Source organism: Ceratotherium simum, chromosome 5 (assembly GCF_057802395.1).
Source record: "Ceratotherium simum simum isolate JZ-2026a chromosome 5, ASM5780239v1, whole genome shotgun sequence".
Lineage (NCBI taxonomy): Eukaryota > Metazoa > Chordata > Mammalia > Perissodactyla > Rhinocerotidae > Ceratotherium > Ceratotherium simum.
In genome coordinates, this window is record NC_141904.1 from 51,942,369 (window position 1) to 51,963,246 (window position 20,878).

The following is a 20,878-nucleotide window of genomic DNA, read 5'->3' on the forward strand; positions in this document are numbered from 1 at the left end:
TGGACACATTTGATCTCTTGGAGGAGGGTGGGATGAATAAGTGTTACAAGAAAGGTCCTCATGGGAGAGCAAAAATCCCCTTCAACCAAGGGCAGTTGTGGCAGCTTTCATGGAGAAAGTGGCCCTGGAGGGTGAGGAGGATCCATGAGTTTCGAGAGAGGAGAGTACATGGACTGAGGGATGCTATATGCAAAGGCCCAGCCAGAGCCAGAGACTAGCAGATGCTTGTGTCTGGAGTTGGGGTGGCCCTGGGGACTTCTGGGAGAGCAGTTTCCAGGAGGTGACAGGGTCATAAACCAGACCTTCGGGACTGAGAGTCAAATGAATTTCATTGAAATAAAGGGATCTGGAGTGGATGATTCTCCTTTGAAGTCAGATAGAGACAGGAAGAAGAGAGAGGGAATGGGGGATGAGGGTATCCACAAGGCAGGTGTTCCTGGGACCATGGAAGGAGCCTGTGGAGTAGAACAGGGTGAAAATGGGGGACAGGGAGCAACAATGGTGCAGTGGGTTCCTGGGGATCCTGAGAAGGAGCAGGCAATGAACCTGAGTGGTAGTTAGGACATAAAGAAGAGTGGGTGGAGAGGAGGGGAGGGCAGGGAGCCAAGGGTCCTGATTTTCAGAGGCAAGCTGGAAGTCAGTTCATATGCTGGGAGGGGTGAGAGAAGACTGAGAGCCTGAGGAAGGGCTCAGAGCAGATGCTGTGGGTATAGGAGAGCAGGTGCATAGTCCTGCTGAAGCCTGATTCTCTATGACATGTGCTATGCCCTTTTGCTTCAATTCAAGAAAACAATCTAAATTTAGTACTAACAGGCTCCATAGAAGTCTGGGACTTTTCAGATGCCCTCCTTCTCACCTTGGCCCCCTTTCTTTCCCCTTGGCCGGTTGGGATTAATGACCTCCCATCCCCGAGCTGAGGTGTGCAGTGGTGGATTGGGACTGTCTTTGTCTGGGGAAGCCATCATCTAAGATGGACTCAGACTGGGAACAAAAGAGTAAACTTCGAGAAAACCAGTCCTTAGGCTCTGAGACCGTCATCAGGTACATCAGCCAATGGAGTGGAACTAGATGATGAAATAAGAGCTTTAAGGTTGTTCAGAAGGTCTGTGTAACCTGGCCCTACTTGCTGGATAGCTCCTTGGAGAAAGCTTTGCGGGAATGTGGCTTCATTCCATGCCACACATTCCATAGTGGCCATTGGGCAGGGGTCTATCTTCCTGGAACAGTTAGTTACATAAATAAGGATATCTCTTTTACTATGTTCTTGGACCAAAAAATAAAAAAATGTGTCTAGCTATTGAGAAACTCAATCACTTACAGAACATTTTCCTGGGGCAGGATTGGGCAGCCTTCATTGGTGAGAGGAGGAGTCTATAGGTCAGGAGCTGGGAGTCTGTGGCAATAATCTGGGTGAGCACAGTTAGGCTTAGGAATAGTAACCAATCATAAAGGACATTGTGAAGGAAGAATCAACAAGATCTGTTGATTACCAAGATATTCTTATATTAGTCTTATTTCCTACTCAACAAGTGTATGTCAGGTGCTGGGCTGGGTGCTGAGGGACCAGAAAGATGACTTTAGCCTGGAACTTGCTTTTTGGGAGCTGAGAGTCTTATAGGAGAAATAAGACACAAAGGCACAGCTTGAATCCCAGGCAAAAGAGGGCTGGATCCGGTCTGCTAGCTGCAGGATCAGGGAAAGTTTCCTGGAAGTGAGGTGCTGAGCTGGGCTTTAAAGAGTAGGGGTGTCCAAGAATGATAGTGAGGGATGACACTAGGGTTTTGATTTGATAGTGCTGGTGACAGAGATGGATGGATCTGCTGGGATGAGGGCTGGGAACACCATGTGGTCCAGATGTAAGTGGAAAGGAGAAGTCCTGCAGCTGCCAGGACTATCCTAGTCTTTGATGAGTGGCTGACCTAGGGTGACAAGATGATATTTGTAGGCATAAGAGTGAACGGATTCTTAGGGAGGAGAGAAAGGAGTAAAGTTTCAGGACCTAGCCAGAAATTCAGAATGACTTGGAAAGCAGAGACTTAGGAACAGTAGAAGCAGTGCCCAGAGCAGGAACCCCGGATCCCAACGAGGAACTGCTTCCCACTAGGAAGGCTGCTGTGATTGTTCAGGCCCAAACATTTACCGCGCAGCCCAACTCAGCGAAACAAGAACCAAGGAGGTGTCAGTTGTTTCGCCTAGAAGGCATCCCAGAGACCCAAGAGCGAGGGGCACGAATATGGCTCACCTGATTCTCCCGCAGCGACCCCACCTTGCGGGCCCCGGAGATGTGCAGGGTGGCTCGCGGGACCTTTCCGGTGACGAGGCCGTGACAGCGCTGTGGGTGACACTAGGATGGGTCTGAAAACGGTATCATTCTCTCCCTTCCCAGCTCTCCCCTCTCCGACTAGGGGGGCCGCGACGATCTCGGAGTGCCTGGTAGAAGTCACTGGACGCGGAAGCCCGTGGGGGCCGAGGGCCTCCCACCAGTCCAGCCCTGTCTACTCCATAGCTTGCCGTCACCGAGGGCCCCAGGTGCGCCGAGGAACCCAGTCCTGACCCCCGAGGGGCCGTCCAATCGCCTCTCGCAGATTTCCCTCCTCTGGCGCGCGGCGGCGGCGCGTGGGTTCGCGCGCGGGCTCGGGCGGCGCGAGCCGGGGCAGCGCGAGCCGCCGCGCGCTGGGGAGTGGCGCATGCGCGGGCGTTCTGCAAGCCGGCTGAGGAGAGCCGAGCCGCGCCGGCGCCGGGAGCCAAGCAGCGGAGCTGTGAGGAGCCGAGTGGCGGCGCGGGAGCGGTGGCGACGGACAGGTGGCGAGCCCTCACCCACACTGCCCGGGACTGCTGGGCTGCCTGCGGAGCCTCGCGGTCCGGACGTGGCGGCGGCATCCCGGACGGCCTGTGAGGGATGCGCCGCCCACTGCCCCGCGCCGCCTGACCGCCCCCGCCTCGGCTCGCGGTGCGCCACAGCCGGGCCCGCGGTCGTCCCCGCCGCGCTGTCGCTTGGCCGCCGCGCCCGCGAGGCCGCCCCCCGGCCCGGCCATGTGGACCCCCACGGAGGAAGAGAAATACGGCGTAGGTAGGTGAGGCCCCGCCCTGGCTGCGGCGGGGTTTTGGGGACGCGCCGGGGCTCTCGACCCCGTGTCGGCCCCGCCTCGGCCCCGCCTCGATTCGCGCTCCCGCGCCACCGCCCCTGCCCGCAGGTTGCGCGGCCAAGGCTCGGGGTGGGCGCGAGGCAAGCGCGGGGCGGGGGCGGCGCGGGCGCCGGCGCGGGGGTGAGAGCGGGTCTCCCGGCGCGGGGAGGGCGGCAGGGGGCGCTGGCGGCGCGGCCTCGGCAGGTGCGGCCGGCGGGGACGGGCGAGGCCCCAGCGGCTGCCCGAGGTTTCTAGTGTGGGGCGCGGGGCAGTTTTACTCAAGAAGCCAAATTCTGTTTTCTCCACTCCCAAGTCTCAATTTTAATGTTTCTGCAGCTGAGTTGACGAGCCCGATGACTATTTATTTTGGGGCAGGAACCTTAAAAATAAAACGATAAAAAACATTGACATCATTTTCCCAGTTCAAAATATTGCAGACATTTGACTAAAAATGTTTGATCCGTTTTGATTTGTTTTGCCTTCAGTATTAAAAATAATTACCTTACAGTGGGAGGTGTTTTTGGACATGTCTCAATGTTAAGTTTAGTGTGTATTATAGTCACAGTTTAGTTTAAAAAAAACCCGGTTTTTAGATGAGACCGTTATTCCTTTTAGAATCTTCTGTTAAAAGCTAGAAGCTTTTAACTCTAGAAGCTAAAACTCTAGAAGCTAAATAATCCTTATAACGTTCAACTTCTTTAAAAAGAATATTGAATAATTTAAGGGATTGAATGTTAGCCTTACTTTTTTAAAAAATTTTTTGTTTATTGCAGTAACATTGGTTTATAACATTGTATAAATTTCGGGTGTACATCATTATACTTCTATTTCTGCATAGATTACATCTTGTTCGCCACCCAAATACTAATTACAGCCCATCACCACACACACATGCTGAGTTATCCCTTTCGCCTTCCTCCCTCCCCTCATCCCCTCTGGTGACCACCAATCCAGTCTCTGTCTGTATGTGTTTGTTTGTTGTTGTTATTATCTACTACTTAATGAGGGAGATCATAAGGTATTTGACCATCTCCCTCTGACTTATTTCACTTTGCATAATACCCTCAGTGTCCATCCATGGTGTCACAAATGGCTGGATTTCATCCTTTCTTATGGCTGAGTAGTATTCCATTGTGTATATATACCACATCTTCTTTATCCATTCGTCCCTTGATGGGCTCTTAGGTTGCTTCCAAGTCTTGGCTATTGTGAATAATGCTGCAATGAACACAGGGGTGCGTGTACCTTTACAAATTGGTGTCTTCAAGTTCTCTGGTTAAATACCCAGCAGTGGAATAGCTGGATCATATGGTAGTTCTATCCTTGGTTTTTTGAGGAATCTCCATACAGTTTTCCATAGTGGCTGCACCAGTTTGCACTCCCACCAGCAGTGTATGAGAGTTGCCTTCTCTCCACATCCTCTCCAACACATGTTGTTTCCTATCTTGTTAATTATAGCCATTCTGACAGGCGTGAGGTGATATCTCATTGTAGTTTTGATTTACATTTCCCTGATAGTTAATGATGCTGAACATCTTTTCATGTGCCTCTTGGCCATCTGTATATCTTCTTTGGAGAAATATCTGTTCAGGTTTGCCCATTTTATAATTGGATTGTTAGTTTTTTTGTTGTTGAGATGCATGAGTTCTTTATATGTTTTGGAGATTAAGCCCTTATCAGATGTATGGTTTGCAAATATCTTCTCCCAGTTGTTAGGTTGTTTTTTTGTTTTGTTGACGGTTTCCTTTGCTGTGCAGCAGCTTTTTAGTTTGATGTAGTCCCATTTGTTTATTTTTTCTATTGTTTCCCTTGCCCAGTCAGACATGGTGCTTGAAAATATGTTGCTAAGACTGATGTTGAAGAGCATACTGCCTATGTTTTCTTCTAGAAGTTTCATAGTTTCAGGTCTTACATTCAAGTCTTTAATCCATTTTGAGTTAATTTTTGTGTATGGTGTAAGGTAAGGGTCTACTTTCAGTTTTTGCATGTGGCTATCCAGTTTTCCCAACACCATTTGTTGAAGAGACTTTCTTTTCTCCATTGTATGTTCTTGGCTCCTTTGTCGAAGATTAGCTGTCCATAGATGTGTGGGTTTATTTCTGGGCTTTCGATTCTGTTCCCTTGATGTGTGTGTCTGTTTTTTCTGCCAGTACCATGCTGTTTTGGTTACTATAGCTTTGTAGTATATTTTGACATCAGGGAGTGTGATACCTCCAGTTTTTTTCTTTTTTCTCAGGATTCTTTTAGCTATTTGGGGTCTTTTGTTCCATATAAATTTTAGGATTCTTTGTTCTATTTCTGTGAAAAGTGTTGTTGGAACTTTGATAGGGATTGCATTGAATCTATAGATTGCTTTAGGAAGTATGGACATCTTAACTATGTTAATTCTTCCAATCCAGGAGCACAGAACATCTTTCCATTTCTTTGTGTCTTCTTCAATTTCTTTCAGCAATGTTTTATAGTTTTCGGTGTACAGATCTTTCACCTCTTTGGTTAAGTTTATTCCTAGGTATTTTATTCTTTTTGTTGCAATTATAAATGGGATTGTATTCTTAATTTCTCTTTCTGCTACTTCGTTGTTAGTGTATAGAAATGCAACTGATTTTTGTATGTTGATTTTGTATCCTGCAACTTTACCATATTCATTTATTACTTCTAAAAGTTTTTTGGTGGATTCTTTAGGGTTTTCTATATATAAAATCATGTCATCTGCAAATAGTGAGAGTTTCACTTCTTCCTTTCCAATTTGGATCCCTTTTATTTCTTTTTCTTGCCTGATGGCTCTGGCTAGGACTTCCAGTACTATGTTAAATGGGAGTGGTGACAGTGGGCATCCTTGTCTGGTTCCTGTTCTTAGAGGGATAGCTTCCAGTTTTTCACTATTGAGGATGATGTTAACTGTGGGTTTGTCATATATGGCTTTTATTATGTTGAGGTACTTTCCTTCTACACCCATTTTATTCAGAGTTTTTATCATAAATGGATGCTGTATCTTGTCAAATGCTTTCTCTGCATCTATTGAGATGATCATGTGATTTTTATTCTTCATTTTATTAATGTGGTGTATTACGTTGATTGATTTGCGAATGTTAAACCATCCCTGCATCCCTGGAATAAATCCCACCTGATCATGGTGTATAATCTTTTTAATGTATTGTTGTATGTGATTTGGTAGTATTTTGTTGAAGATTTTTGCATCGATGTTCATCAGTGATATTGGCCTGTAATTTTCTTTTTTTGTGTTGTCCTTTTCTGGTTTTGGTATCAGGGTAATGTTGGCTTTGTAGAATGAGTTAGGGAGCTTCCCCCCCCCCTCAATTTTTTGGAAGAGTTTGAGAAGGATAGGTATTAAGTCTTCTTTGAAGGTTTGGTAGAATTCACCAGGGAAGCCGCTTGTCTGCTCCTGGACTTTTATTTTTGGGGAGGTTTTTGATTACTGTTTTGATCTCCTTATTGGTGATTGGTCTATTCAAATTCTCTAATTCTTATTCATCCAGTTTTGGGAGGTTGTATGATTCTAAGAATTTATCCATTTCTTCCAGATTGTCCAGTTTGGTGGCATATAGCTTTTCATAGTATTCTCTTATAATCTTTTCTATTTCTGAGGTGTCTGTTGTAATTTCTCCTTTTTCATTTCTGATTTTACTTATTTGAGCTTTCTCTCTTTTTTTCTTGGTGAGTCTAGCTAAAGGTTTGTCCATTTTGTTTATCTTTTCAAAGAACCAGCTCTTGGTTTTATTAATTTTTTCTTTTGTTTTTTTAGTCTCTATTTCATTTATTTCTGGTCTGATTTTTATTGTTTCCCTTCTTCTACTGATTTTGGGCTTTGTTTGTTCTTCTTTTTCCAGTTCCTTTAGGTGCATTGTTAGATTGTTTATTTGAGATTTTTCTTGTTTGTTGAGATAGGCCTGTATCGCTATAAACTTCCCTCTTAGAACTGCTTTTGCTGTATCCCATAAGATCTGGCATGTTGTATTTTCATTTTCATTTGTCTCCAGGTATTTTTTGATTTCTTCTTTGATTTCTTCGTTGACCCAGTCATTGTTCAGTAGCATCTTGTTTAATCTCCACGTATTTGTGGTTTTTCTGATTTTCTTCCTATTGTTGATTTCTAGTTTCATACCGTTATGGTCAGAAAAGATGCTTGGTGTTATTTCAGTCTTAAATTTATGGAGACTTGTTTTGTGGCCTAATATGTGATCAATCCTGGAGAATGTTCCACGTGCATTTGAAAAGAACGTATATCCTTTGGTTTTTGGATGGAATGCTCTGTATATATATCTGCTAGCTCCATCTGTTCTAGTGTGTCATTTCAGGCCAATGTTTCCTTATTGATCTTCTGTTTGGATGATCTATCCGTTGGTGTAAGTGGAGTGTTCAAGTCTCCTGCTCTTATTCTCTTACTGTCTATTTCTCTTTTTATGTCTGTTAATAATTGCTTTATATATTTAGGTACTCCTACATTGGGTGCGTAGATATTTACAAGTGTTATATCCTCTTGTTGGATTGTTCCCTTGATCATTATGTAATGCCCTTCTTTGTTTCTTTTTACAGTTTTTGTTTTAAAGTCTGTTTTGTGTGATATGAGTATTGCTACCCTAGCTTTCTTTTCATTGCCATTTGTGTGGAGTATCTTTTTTCATCCCTTCACTTTCAGTTTGTGAGTGTCTTTAGGTCTGAAATGTGTCTCTTGTATGCAGCATATATATTGGTCTTGTTGTTTTAGCCAATCAGCCACCCTCTGCCTTTTAATTGGAGCATTTAGTCCATTGACGTTTAAAGTAGTTATTGATATGTACTTAGTGCCATTTTTTAACTTTTTTTTTTCTCAGTGTTTCAGTAGTCCTTCTCTGTTCCTTTCTCCTTCTATACAGAATTTATGGTCTCTTTAGTTTGACCTCTGTCTGAAAGCTCTACTCTTTAACTCCCTTCCTCCCTCATTTTATGTTTTTGATATCATGTCTAACCTCTTTTTTGTGCATTTGTATCCATTACCCTCTTATCATGGAAATAGATAATTTTTTCTATTTGTGGTCTTCTTTTTTCCCCTTAAATCAGTCTCTTTAACATTTCTTGTAGCACTGGGTTCCTGGGGACAAACTCCTTTAATTTTTGCTTGTCTGGGAAACTTTTGATCTCTTTCCATTTTGAATAATAACCTTGCTGGGTAGAGTATTCTTGGCTGGAAGTTGTTTCCTTTTAGCACTTTAAATATATCGTGCCACTCTCTTGTAGCCTGTAAGGTTTCTGCTGAGAAGTCAGCTGATAGCCTTATGGGGTTTCCTTTGTATGTAACTTGTTTTTCTCTTGTGGCTTTTAGGATTCTCTCTTCATCTTTAATTCTGGACATTTTGCTTATGATGTGTCTTGGTGTGGGCCTCTTTGGGTTTATCTTGTTTGGGGCTCTCTGTGCTTCCTGTACCTGGATGTCTGTTTCCTTCCTTAGGTTAGGGAAGTTTTCGTCTATTATTTCTTGAAATAGATGATCTGCCCCTTTGTCTCGCTCTTCTCCTTCCGGGACCCCTATATCACGGATGTTAGTGTGCTTGATGTTGTCCCAGAGGTCCCTTAGACTGTCTTCACTCTTTTTAATTCTTTTCTCTTTTACCTGTTCAGCTTGGGTAATTTCTTCTCTCTTTTGTCCAGCTCGCAGATCTGTTTTTCTGTATCTTCTACTCTGCTTTTGAGTCTCTCTAGTGAATTTTTCATTTCCAATATTGTATTCTTCATTTCTGATTGGTTCTTTTTTATATCTTCCATTTCTCTGTTGACATTCTCACTGAATTCATCCATTCTTCTCCCCAGATCAGTGAGAATCCTTAACACTCTTAGTTTGAACTCTCTGTTGAGTAGGTTGCTCATTTCTGTTTCACTTAACTCCTTTTCTGGGGTTTTGTCCTGTTCCCTAACTTGGAATGTATTCCTTTGCCTCCTCATTTTGCCTCTTTCCCTGTGCTTGTGTGTACGTATTAGGTAGGTCAGCTATGTCTCCTGCTCTTGGATAGGTCACCTTATGTAAGTGATGCCTTAGGAGGTCTGCAGTGTGCTTCTCTCAGTTCTCAATGTTCCAGGGGTGACCCCTATGTGGTCTACATGTGTCTTTCTGTTGTGGCCTGTTTGCTCTCCCTGTAGGCACCCAGGGAGGCTGAGTTATGCTCCTGGCCAGCTGTCGTAATGCTCAGCTGCTTGTAGTTGTTGTGGGCCCTTCAGTCTCTTTATCAGGTATGGGGAGCCCCAGCACAGTTGGCTGCAAGTTCTAATACCACATTTGTGTTTCAGTATTTCTTTTAAGTGAGTAGACCCCCAGCGTGGCAGGTTATTAGGCTCAGGGGTTACAAATGCTATAAGCCTCCAGGCTTTAGGTCTCTTGTCAGCTCTCTGAGGATTGCAGCTGGGTGGAGCTAGCTTCAGGCACGGGAGCACCCAATTGTTTCAGGCTTTGGAAGGTGGGGCACACCCCCTATGTGGGTCTTTGAGAAGCACAAATCTTCTGGAGCTGACAAGTCCTGCCACCCACAGGTCCACACACACAGTCCTGGCCCATGTGTGCTCCCCGACCTCCTGAAGTGGACCCAGTCTCTCCATGACAGGAGCCCCACACACTCCACCACCGCCCCACACTCTCCACCTGCTCCTTGTGCATGCCCTGCTGCACTGAAGTGGGTTCAGTTGCCAGGCTGCAGAGAATCCAGTCACCAATCTATGCAGGCCCACAAGTTGCCTGAGGGCTTGTTGTTGGGTGGGGACAGTCTCTAGGGTGGGCTGCCTGCCCTGGCTGAGCTGGATTAAATCGGTGCTCTAGCGGGTGGGGCAGACCCTGGGCTAGCAGGCCCCAGGGACAACTCCAATTGCATCTGTGTTAGCATGCCCACACCAGGCCACAACAATAACCACCGCCAATCTCCCAGTCCGTGGAGAGGTCTCACCTCTCACTGCAGTGCACTCAGAGCCTATCAGGTGAGTCTCTTCACCAAAGCACTGTGCACCATTCTTTCTGGTGGTTTTAGGTTGCTTTCTGAAACGGGTGAGTTTGCACGTGGCCCCTTTAAGAGCCGGTTTTAATTTCTTTGTGAACCAGCTTTTCTGGGGGTACTCTCCAATGTTTTAGTAGCAGGCAAAGTCAGATATTATGCCACTTGTCTCGACTATGTTGGGTCCACAAAATGCCTACAGCAGGAGCGCTCCCCGGCTCAGGGCCCCGCTCCTCCAGGAACTGCTGCGTACCTTTGGGCCGTGAAGCGCTGCGGCTTGTGAAGGCGGTGTTTTTTCTGTGCGGAAAGAAGTTTCTGCCTCTTCCACCTCAATTAGGATTGTCGTTTGTTCCAGGAGTTCCTCTTATCCAGTTTTCAGTTCTCTCTCAGGGGTAATTTTTCCATGTGTAGTTGTAAATTGGCTGTGTCCGTGGGAGGAGGTGAGTTCAGAGTCTGCCTACGCCGCCATCTTGACTTCTCTCCCCTTAGCTTTACTTTTATAATGTTAGTGTTTTGTTGCAATTACGTGATAGAAGAGTTCAGCCACATTGCTTTATTGTAAGTCACCTGTCATCTTGTTCAGTTAGAAACAGATTTAAAATATTGAGTGTACAGGTTTTTTTTTTTCCCCTAAGCCTGTAATGGAAAACTGTAAATAGGGAATCTGTCTAAACAGATTTTTGTTTCCCATTTTTTACTGCAGTTCAATCAAGATTTAGTTCACAATTCACCGCAAAATAACTTTTTAAGCTGGCAGTAGTAACAAACGTTTAGGAATACCATCAGGCAAGTTATCATGTGAGATTGAATTTCTTTAAATATAAGGAACCTGCAGAGAGATCTTCTATGCTGCTAGAAAATCTTGTTTTGAAAGGTAACATTCTGAACTTTTTAATTAGCTGTGCTATAATGGCATGATAACGTGCTAGGATGGAAGTGATAAAAAAACCCCTAGTCTCTGTTGAGGAGGAATTGGGAAATGATGCAAAGAGCCGGGATTCACCTCTGGGGACATTTTACCCTTTCTCTTAGAGCATTCCCTAAATACTAAATAGATTTTGTGTGATGAAAAGTCGATGGTTTATCTTCCCCATAACTTGCTCTCAGAACTGCTTAGCTAGAATAACAAATAATTGATGTGAAAGTGGTCAACTGTCCGGTGGCACCTAAGTAATAATTAGTTTCCTTCTGGGGAGGAACCCGTGAGTAGTGGAGTTAGCAGAGTTCTGAGTCCTGGCTTCTCTTTACTGCTGTTGTGGGCAAGTTATTGAACATCGTTTTCTTAATGTGTAAATTGGGGATAATATTTACCTACAGGGCTGTGAAAATCAAATGAGAGCATACCAAGTGCTTAATAAATGTTAATTTTTTCTTTTCTCTTTGGTACTTGGAGTAATGATAACACTAAGTATTTCCTCAGGTGTGTTAGTTCTGAGGCGGCAATGTAAGATAATCAAGATAGGCGTATGTGAATCTCATAGCACTGGGATTTGGTGTGTGATTTACTCAGGAAGATGGAATGAAATTCTTTTATTCCTAGGACTGTGGGTTTAGCTTTAGAAAGATTATTTCCTGTGGAGGGGCACTGCATTGGACACAGGGCAGGAGTTAAAAGCTTGTTACGTGGGAGAGACAGTTATTCTGAAGACATTAGCAGCTGTGATTTAGTGTAATTTAGATGCCTGTTTTGCCAAACAAGGCAACTCTTCCTACTTTTCTCACAGCTTTCTTCTACTGTCTCTTCCTCAGTTATAGTCTGAAAGTTCTTGTATAAGTTGTTCAAAACTCAGGATACATTTTTTTTTCATAAGCATGGCAAAGCCAGTCTCCTAGGACTTTTCATAAAATTCAGTTCAATCTATAAAGTAGCTTAAATATTGTACTTACAATGAGAAAAATAGTCAATGAAAAATGGTATGTTAGCTGCATTATTTGCTTAATTGCTAGCTTGAAACCATTATCGTTATTTGTATGAGAAAATGTTTTGAGTTTCAGCCAACGTGGAGCACAGATTTCTATCTCTGCTTCCTAACCTGTAATCCTTACAGCAAGGAGGGAAAACTTATACCTACTTCCCACCAATTTGGAGAAATGGCTCGGGTGTTGGTGAGGGAAGGAGTCCCCTGTTGCAGCAGTGCAAAGGAGTTTTTTCCACTGCAGCTCTTCATTTGTATTTGACATTGGTAAGGTTTTTGAGATCCTGTGGTAATATCTTACTGCCTTTCAGATTTTTTATAATATAGGAATTCTGTACAGGTTATAACATTTTCAAATTATTTGATTTATTTACTTAGGACTAGTTGATATCTGAGCTTCCCTTTCCTTTGTAATATTCTGTGATTGACTTTAGAGGGAGGGGAGGAAACTACCTTTTTTTGAGGATCAGTGATGGCCCTGTCAATGTGCTGGGAATTCTCATGTTATACCATGTAGATTCCCAGAGCAGTCCTAATGTTATCTTCATTATTACAGATGAAGAAACTGGATCTCAGAGGGTGTTTAGTCGTTTTCGTCCTTCAACAATTGAATATTCTCCTTAATTTTCTGCTTGGCAATGGGCAGTATTTTGTGATATACTTGACTTGTGCTGTTCTTCTCTGGTAGTACAAGGAGCTGTTCTTTCCTGAACCCTTTAGACCATGTTCTGACTCCTTATGTCTCCTTCTCTCTTAGAGACTCGCAGCTTTCCTTTCTGTTGCCATGAATGCTTGGAAAGCCCTGCATCCTTAGATTCTTTATTTTACTTTTCCAAGAAGTTTCCTCTTCTAAAGTGCATGCGGTGAGAAAAATCCAACCATTTTTTTGTGAAATACTGTCTTTTCCCATATTGATTGCACCCAAACTGCCAAATATAGAAACCAAAGACCAAGAAAATACTTTTCCCATCTTCTAACAGCAGCAGCAGCAGCAGCAAATACCAGCAGCAAATAAGACATGAATGTTTGTAATTAAACTCCTAAAATAGAATAGCAGCAAAGATTTGAGTGCGTATGCGTTAGTTTGGCATCTTAGAAGTGGAAGCTACTTCAGAAGGACATCTTGTTTATTTTGCTGTCATGAAGTAAATTTTTTAATAATTTGGCCCATTTGTTGCTTATTTTTTCCTAATCCCCACTTAGGAGACCATGAAACCTTTTCCACATTACCAACCAGAATACCTTATGTTTTAGTTTTGTAATGTTACTTTTTTTTTTTTCTAATTTAAAAAGTAATGCATATTTTTTGCCCTACTTTTACCTGATTTCCTTTTTCTTGCTTTTTCCCAGATAGGAAAAAGAAAGCACTTTTTTTTTTTTTAAAAGCTCTGAATCCTAAAAAGAAATTTTACTTATAAAGATCTTGTGGTGCAGAGGCATCTGAAGGTGGGGAGGGAATAGATCCATGAAACCAGATCTGAAAGAACCAGTGTTCACAAAATTTCACTGTCTGTTGGTAAATGGGCTACAACTCAGTGAAATAGTATGAGGGTCGTGGGCAGTTTAGTTACTTACTCCATGAGGGAATCCCAGCCTTGAAGCCTCTGCAAGGACCCCAGACCTTTGAGAGGTAAAGACATCCACTAAGGGTAGAGAAGATGTCATATACCCAGGACTTAATTTTGTTCTGAAAAGCAAGGATGTGCTCAGTGTTTTATGATCAGGAGTTGAGTGTTTACAGGGAACTTCCACATCATGATTCTGCTTGAGCCTTACACCATAATATCACTCTCTCCTCTTTTTTAAAGTAAACAGATGAGAAATAAACTTTAGCTGAGAGAAGTTGTGATTGATTTAAGGTATTTAAGCCAGTGAAGTGCTGAGTTGAAATTTGAACCCAGGACTTTGGGATTCTAAACCAAAATTGCTTTTGTTACACCATGTTGCCTCTGAAAGAAATTTGTCAGTAGTGTATGTCTCTGGTTCAAAAGATAAGGCATTCACTACGGATTTTTCAATTTAAACTGGATAGTTACATTTAAGCAATTTTATTTGTATATTAAACATTTTTATAATATTGTATAGTATTTGTTGTTCTGCTTCTGAATGTAATGATTTGCATTGAAAATGAATACAGATTCAGGGCATGACAAGTCAGAAGGCAGGTTTTTAAACTGTCCTGAGGAGTATGTTGGGTACTATTGCTCTCTTTTTAAGCTACTGTTAGTAGGGAGGAAAGAAGTTGAATTTAGCAAACATTTATTGAGTGCCTCCTCAAAAGGTCTTTGTTTTGATCTGTCATTCTATAAAGCAAAAGGAAATAATCAATAGGAAATTATCAACTTTTTGAATAGAAAAGTCAATATGTAACAATATTTTATAGCCTATTCACGTTGCAGTTCATTTTATCATACAGTGTTCTAAGAATGTGCTTTAGAAACATTAAGCTAAATTGTAAACATGACACCATTTTCTATCTAGCATTTTTAGATGCATTGGGAGATGTGACAGTCTCAAAAGAATGGTCATTGAGGTTGAAAATACTTTATATTCATACCATATTTTTACATTAGTCTTATTTTAATTTTTCATAGTCTGTAATTTGAATCTTTTTTTGAATTCTTGTCTTTATTCCTGATGATAAGACATTAGTCCCAATGTGTAAGCATTATTGGATATGCTATATTAGGGTTTTAATTCCACTGTTAGGCTTTTACTGTAATGAACAAACCTGTTTATGATTATGCTCTCAAGACTTTCGTAACCTCTCTTGACAGATTTTGTATGAAAAAGCAAGGTTTTTTTTCACATAAGGCTCTGGAAAGCTAAAAAAATTTCATAAATACATTGCCAGATTATTTTAGCTGTGGCCCAGGTACTTGCAGTTGATTTGCTGTATCACACATTAGGATACTCTGGTGAAGATAATTACTATGTTGGGAAATGTCATTCAGAAGCTTCCTGTTTTCCTACTAATCTACAATGGAGTAAAATCCCAACCTCCTGCTACCATCTGTTTCTCCCTCTCTCTTCAAAACTCATTCATGAGCTCTTGCTGATTGATGAGTGAGGACCAAAATTGATGGAAGAATTAGCGTATGATAAATGCAGAACTTTATTTATAGACTTAATATCATACCTCAAACAGATGTGCATTTGGCCTTTATTCAAATACATTTAATGACGGTGCCCTCACCACTTTTTGGGGCAGCTCATTTTATTGTAGACAGTTGTGATTAGAACATTCTTCCTCATTGAGTAGAATAGACTTCCTGTAACTTCTTGTACGTCCGTGTTCTGTGTCTACATATAAATAATTTGCATCATGGCCCTTCAGTAATTCATAAAATTTTAGAATTGTAAGGGATCTTAGAGATAATAGGGTTTTTTTTTTTTTTTGTGAGGAAGATCAGCCCTGAGCTAACATCCATGCCAGTCCTCCTCTTTTTGCTGAGGAAGACTGACCCTGAGCTAACATCCGTGCCAATCTTCCTCCACTTTCTGTGGGACGCCACCACAGCATGGCCTGACAAGAGTGCATCGGTGCGCGCCTGAGATCCGAACCCAGGCCCCCAGCAGCAGAGCGCGCGCACTTAACCGCTACTCCACGGGGCCGGCCCCGACCTATTTGTACTTTACACTTTAGCCAAACTGAACTTTCCCCAAGTCCTTCTGTCTGGACTTCATTATACCAGTGCTGCCATGTGCCAAGACTATTTGCTGCCTATTAAACACTTCCTGTTATTTGTTGCATCACGTCTTTGTTGATATTATTCCTTCTACTTGGGGGCTTTTCCCCTGTCGTCATCGCTCAGTGTTTCCTATGTGTCAAGGCTCCTTTCGTATATTGCTATCTTTGTATATCTTTTTCTAGACCTTCAACATACCCCCCTCTTTCTCCACCCGGAGAGATTTTGTCCTTTTAGATTCTGTGATAGTTTGTGCCTTACAGTGTTATATATCTTTTATCCTCTTCCATTAGACTAATGTCTTTCCAACTTTTGACTATGACCTACAACAAGAAATACGTTTGAAATTGTTATCTCTTATGTGTTATCTCTTATGTGTATATACATCTCTCTTATGTGTATATATATATCTCTTATGTGTATATACGTATGTATATATACATATATATGTATGTATATGAAAAAGTTAAAGTTTCATAATATAGTACTTACTGTGTATTTTGTACAGTGTACTCTGATATTTTCTATTCATTTCTATTTCATGAAAAAATATTGGTGGTAACTCAATAGCTTTTGTGACCCATGGTTAAAAAAACACTACGCTATAAATTCTTAAAAGTAAGGATTGTGCCGTATTTATTGTTGTATATTCTTGACAGACATAACTCAGTACCAGGCATGTAGAAGGTTTTATACACGTATTTGTAGCATTGAATCGGATATTTTTTGTTAATGTGGCGTAAAGCCTGATTTTTGGATTCTTTTGAGCTGCCATATCACACTGATTACTCAGATTGAATTTATAACAAGTAAACTCTAGGTTTTATTTCATATGAGCTGAAATCAAGCTAGATCTCCTCCATCTTGAACTTGTATGATTGATAATAAATGTAAAATTTTAGTTTCATTTTTTAAAGATTTTACAATTATTTCCATTACATTTCATTGAGGGGGAGCATATTTGGCTTGCGTCTGTTGGTTCTAAGTTGGGGGGGGCGGCGACTAGATGTATTTGGCTTGTCAGTACATCCTGTCAAGTCTTTTTGAAGCTTGAGTTTCTGATCCCACCTTATTCTCTTTTATTTGAACCTTTATCTACACAATTGATAAACCTGTCTTCTGTCTTTTTCCAAGTGTCTGATAAAAATGTTGAACAGAATCAGAAAACATTTTATTGTCTAGAGGGAAGTGTACAGTTTATAAAAAAGTAGATTTTGTTGTGTCGTGTTTTGAGTACAAATTATCTGGATAACTTATTGAACATTTCACGGCAGTGCCAGCTGTGCCACCTTTGTGAACCTGACAGTATTTGGGGTTAGAGTGGACTCCTGACCAGACCATGGTCTATAGCCAAGGAGGAAAGATGCTGTTAAGAGGTCTCTGTGGCCTTAATTTTAAGTGTGGGGAGTGACAAATTTTAGCGTTGAAAAGATAAGTCCATTTTCATCTTTATGTACAGGAGGAAAGGTGGCACCAAACTTTTCTTGAGTTTTGTTTCTGACATTCTCTCCACATTTCCTACACTCTAGGTATGCTGGACAACTCACCCTTTTCCAGGCAGGCCTATAACTTTCCTACTTTTGTTGCTTTTCTCAGGTTGTTGTAATATGACAGGAATGCAATGACTACCATTCTCTGCTTGGGGAGTGCCAACTTAAAAAGCTCAAAAGTCATCTCTTCTTTGATGCCTTCCCAAGCTCTGCCCACTATAAATAAGCACTGCTTCTTGCTCCTACAGCAGTTGGTACCAATCTCTAGTATGGCACTTATCCCTTTAGATCATGCTTAATTGCATCTCCTTGCCTCAGGAGATTGAGCTTCCCCAGGAGAGGAACTTTGTTCTTCATATTTGTAACTCTGGGATCTAGCACGTAGTCAGTGATCAATAAATGCTTAATTAGCAGTCCAACCTAGTGAAGAGTTTTATTTTGTTTTGTTAATCTTGATAGTATTTTAAAAGGTAGACTGCAAATCTAATAATACTTAGTTGTTAGAAATTTGTGACATCACGAATAGACTTTTTTTCTTGGCCTTTCTCTTTCTGAGACTGTTAGGAAGGTTTACTGCTCAGAGCAAATGACTGATTTTGGGTGGTAGCCTTAGGATTCCAGTGTGAATTCATCTCACCTAGAGTTTCACAGTTATTACAACAGTGATTTGGAAATCTTGTAGCAGGTAATTGGGATGCAGTTTGAACTTACCCCAACGGTACCTCTTCCATTTGACATCTTTGGTGAAGCTGTGTTTTGGATGAGTGACTTTTCCAGAGAACTCAAGGTTAAACCTTTAAAAGCACCAAGAGGCTGGCCCCATGGCTTAGCGGTTAAGTGTGTGTGCTCCACTGCTGGCGGCCCGGGTTTGGATCCCGGGCGCACACCGACGCACCGCTTCTCCGGCCATGCTGAGGCCGCGTCCCACATACAGCAACTAGAAGGATGTGCAACTATGACATACAACTATTTACTGGGGCTTTGGGGGGAAAATAAATAAATAAATAAATAAAATCTTAAAAAAAAAAATAAAAGCACCAAGAAAAGATTTTGTCTTTTCTGTTGGAATTTTTTCTAAAATATAATGTATTCTATTCTTTCCTGTATTGTGAATTTAATATGTTGAATACCATTGATCTTTTTCTTTTTCTGTATAACATTTCCCCTCTAATTACATAACATACATATTCGTTATAGAAATGTCGGTAGGGCCGGCCCCGTGGCTTAGAGGTTAAGTGCGCGCACTCCGCTGCTGGTGGCCCGGGTTCGGATCCCGGGTGCGCACCGACGCACCGCCTCTCCAGCCATGCTGAGGCTGTGTCCCACATACAGCAACTAGATGGATGTGCAGCTATGACATACAACTATCTACTGGGGCTTTGGGGGGAAAAATAAATAAATAAATAAAATTATAAAAAAAAAAAAGAAATGTCGGTAAATATAGGAAAAAACACAAAAAAGAAAATAAGGATATCGTATTTTTGTTACCCTGATATAAACCCTCTCAACATATTAGTATAGTTTTCCAGTCTTTTTTCTGTTTATACATTTAAGTAGGCATTTAAAATAAATTTAGGACCATACTGTATATATTGTCTAATAATCTTTTAAATCTGTTGCACTATAAAGATTTTCTTATGTCTGGAATGTTCATTGTTTTAATGACTGCTGTTTCATAATATGGTTGTACTATAATTTAATCTATTTTTGAGCAGTTGGTTGTTTGAAATTAACTATTGCCAGGACAGTGAGGGTACTTGTTTCTCTGTTCCATTGTCAGCATAGGGCATTATTTCCTCTACAGATTTGCATTTTCAAAAATTAAAATTGATACATGCTTGAGAGGAATAAATCCTCAAGCATTACAAAAATAAAATGTTCCCTACTACCGGTTCAACTTCTTGGGCATCAGTTGTTTAACTGAACTTACTGATAATTTGGCACTGTTAATACAAACAAGTGATTATCATATTAATACAGTGGTACTTGTTTGCTTCCCAACTGAAATCCCTAGGAAAATCACTAATTCCAGTTAGTGATTCTATTGTTTGTTTTTTTCTCATCTGGCTGTGATGCTGTCAGGGAATTTGGGGGGATATGTGGGACTCTGATTCACTGATATAACTTGATTCACTGATATAACTTGAAATGGTATTTTTGTTTTTTCTGGGTGTTCTTTCTATCTCTGTATATTTCTTTTCCCTGTAGCTACTTCAAGTATTATCCTTTTCTTTTTGGTCAGCTACTTATTGCTCTATGCTTTTCTCCTCAGCCATACATTTGCAAGTTAGACCTGAATTGAACTTGTTCAAGGGAAACTGGGTAATCAGTTTCGTGAAAAAACTAAAGGCGGCGGGGCGGGGGCAAGGAGGTGGCCGGCCCAGTGGTGTAGTGGTTAAGTTCGCGTGCTCTGCTTCTGGCGGTCCAGGGTTTGCAGGTTCGGATCCTGGGCGCGGACTGATGCACCGCTTATCAAGCCATGTTGTGGCAGGCATCTCACATAAAGTAGAGGAAGATGGGCACGGATGTTAGCCCAGGGCCAATCTTCCTCAGCAAAAAGAGGAATTGGCAACAGATGTTAGCTCAGGGCTAATCTTCCTCAAAAAAAAACCCCCCAAAAAACTGAAGCGGCTTCTTTCCACTCCTTTGGAGATTCAGTGCCTTTCTAACAGACTCAGTCCTGTTAAAAGAACTTTCTGATTCATGGTCAAGGCTGAGCTCTCTAGGAATGCCTGTCTTGGGAACAAAAGCTGTTCTCTGGGAGTGATAGAGCCTCATGTAAATTTGGTCTGTGCAGAGGGCAGTTTCTCTTCTGGGTGGGTGCGTGTAGACATGACATCTGCAACCGTCTTGTTGTCATGAGGAAAGCCAAGAAGGAGGGGGTTTTGTTTTACTTTTGAGTATGGGAGAAGGAAGAAGCACTGAAGGGTTCTTGGAGCACTATGGATGGAGGGAAGGAATCTTTTTTTTTTTGGTAAGGAAGATTAGCCCTGAGCTAACATCTGTTGCCAGTCTTCCTCTTTTTTTTTTGCTGGAGGAAGATTAGCCCTGAGCTAACATCTGTGCCAATCTTCTTCTATTTTGTATGTGGGTTGCCACCACAGCATGGCTGATGAGTGGTGTAGGTCCGCGCCTGGGATCTGAACCCACGAACCCAGGCTGCCGAAGCAGAGCAGGCTAAACTTAACCACTATGCTACAGGGCTGGCCCAGAAGGAATATTTTGAAAAGAAAATCTTTTGATGCCTCTAAACATCTGATACTTAAATACTGAAATATTTAAGCACGGAGACAATGGTATATGACTGTAGGGAATGATACTGTAGTTGTCCCACAAAGCACTCATTGTTTTTATTGATTTGCTTTTTCAGAAACCGTAGTAGGTTTCTGTGTTAGGTATGTAGAGTAATGATCTGTTTTAATTGGTTAATTTTTCACCTTGATATTTAAAAATTATTAATTTTTATTTTGGTAAAATAAACATAAAATGTACATTTTACCCATTTTAAGTGTACAATTCAGTGACACTAAGTACATTCAAATTATTGTATAAGTATCACTACTGTTTATTTCCAGAACTCCTTTATCATCCCCAACAGAAACTCTATACTGCTCCCTCCAGCTCCCGGTAACCTCTATTCTGCTTTCTGCTCTCTATGAATTTGACTATTGTAGATACTGTATATAA

At 41.6% G+C, this 20,878-nt stretch overlaps 1 protein-coding gene across 8 annotated transcripts in view; it reads left to right on the forward strand.

The window, feature by feature from the left end:
- Positions 1 to 2,739: 2,739 nt before the first annotated feature.
- Positions 2,740 to 20,878, forward strand: part of DOCK3 (dedicator of cytokinesis 3) — a 448,733-nt gene continuing 430,594 nt past the window's right edge. For all 8 annotated transcript variants that reach the window (XM_087431091.1, XM_087431098.1, XM_087431092.1 and 5 more), the window contains exon 1: positions 2,740 to 3,070. In XM_087431091.1, coding sequence (XP_087287217.1) covers positions 3,034 to 3,070 — 37 coding nt within the window. In that variant the 5' untranslated portion in view covers positions 2,740 to 3,033. The remainder of the gene's footprint in view (positions 3,071 to 20,878) is intronic.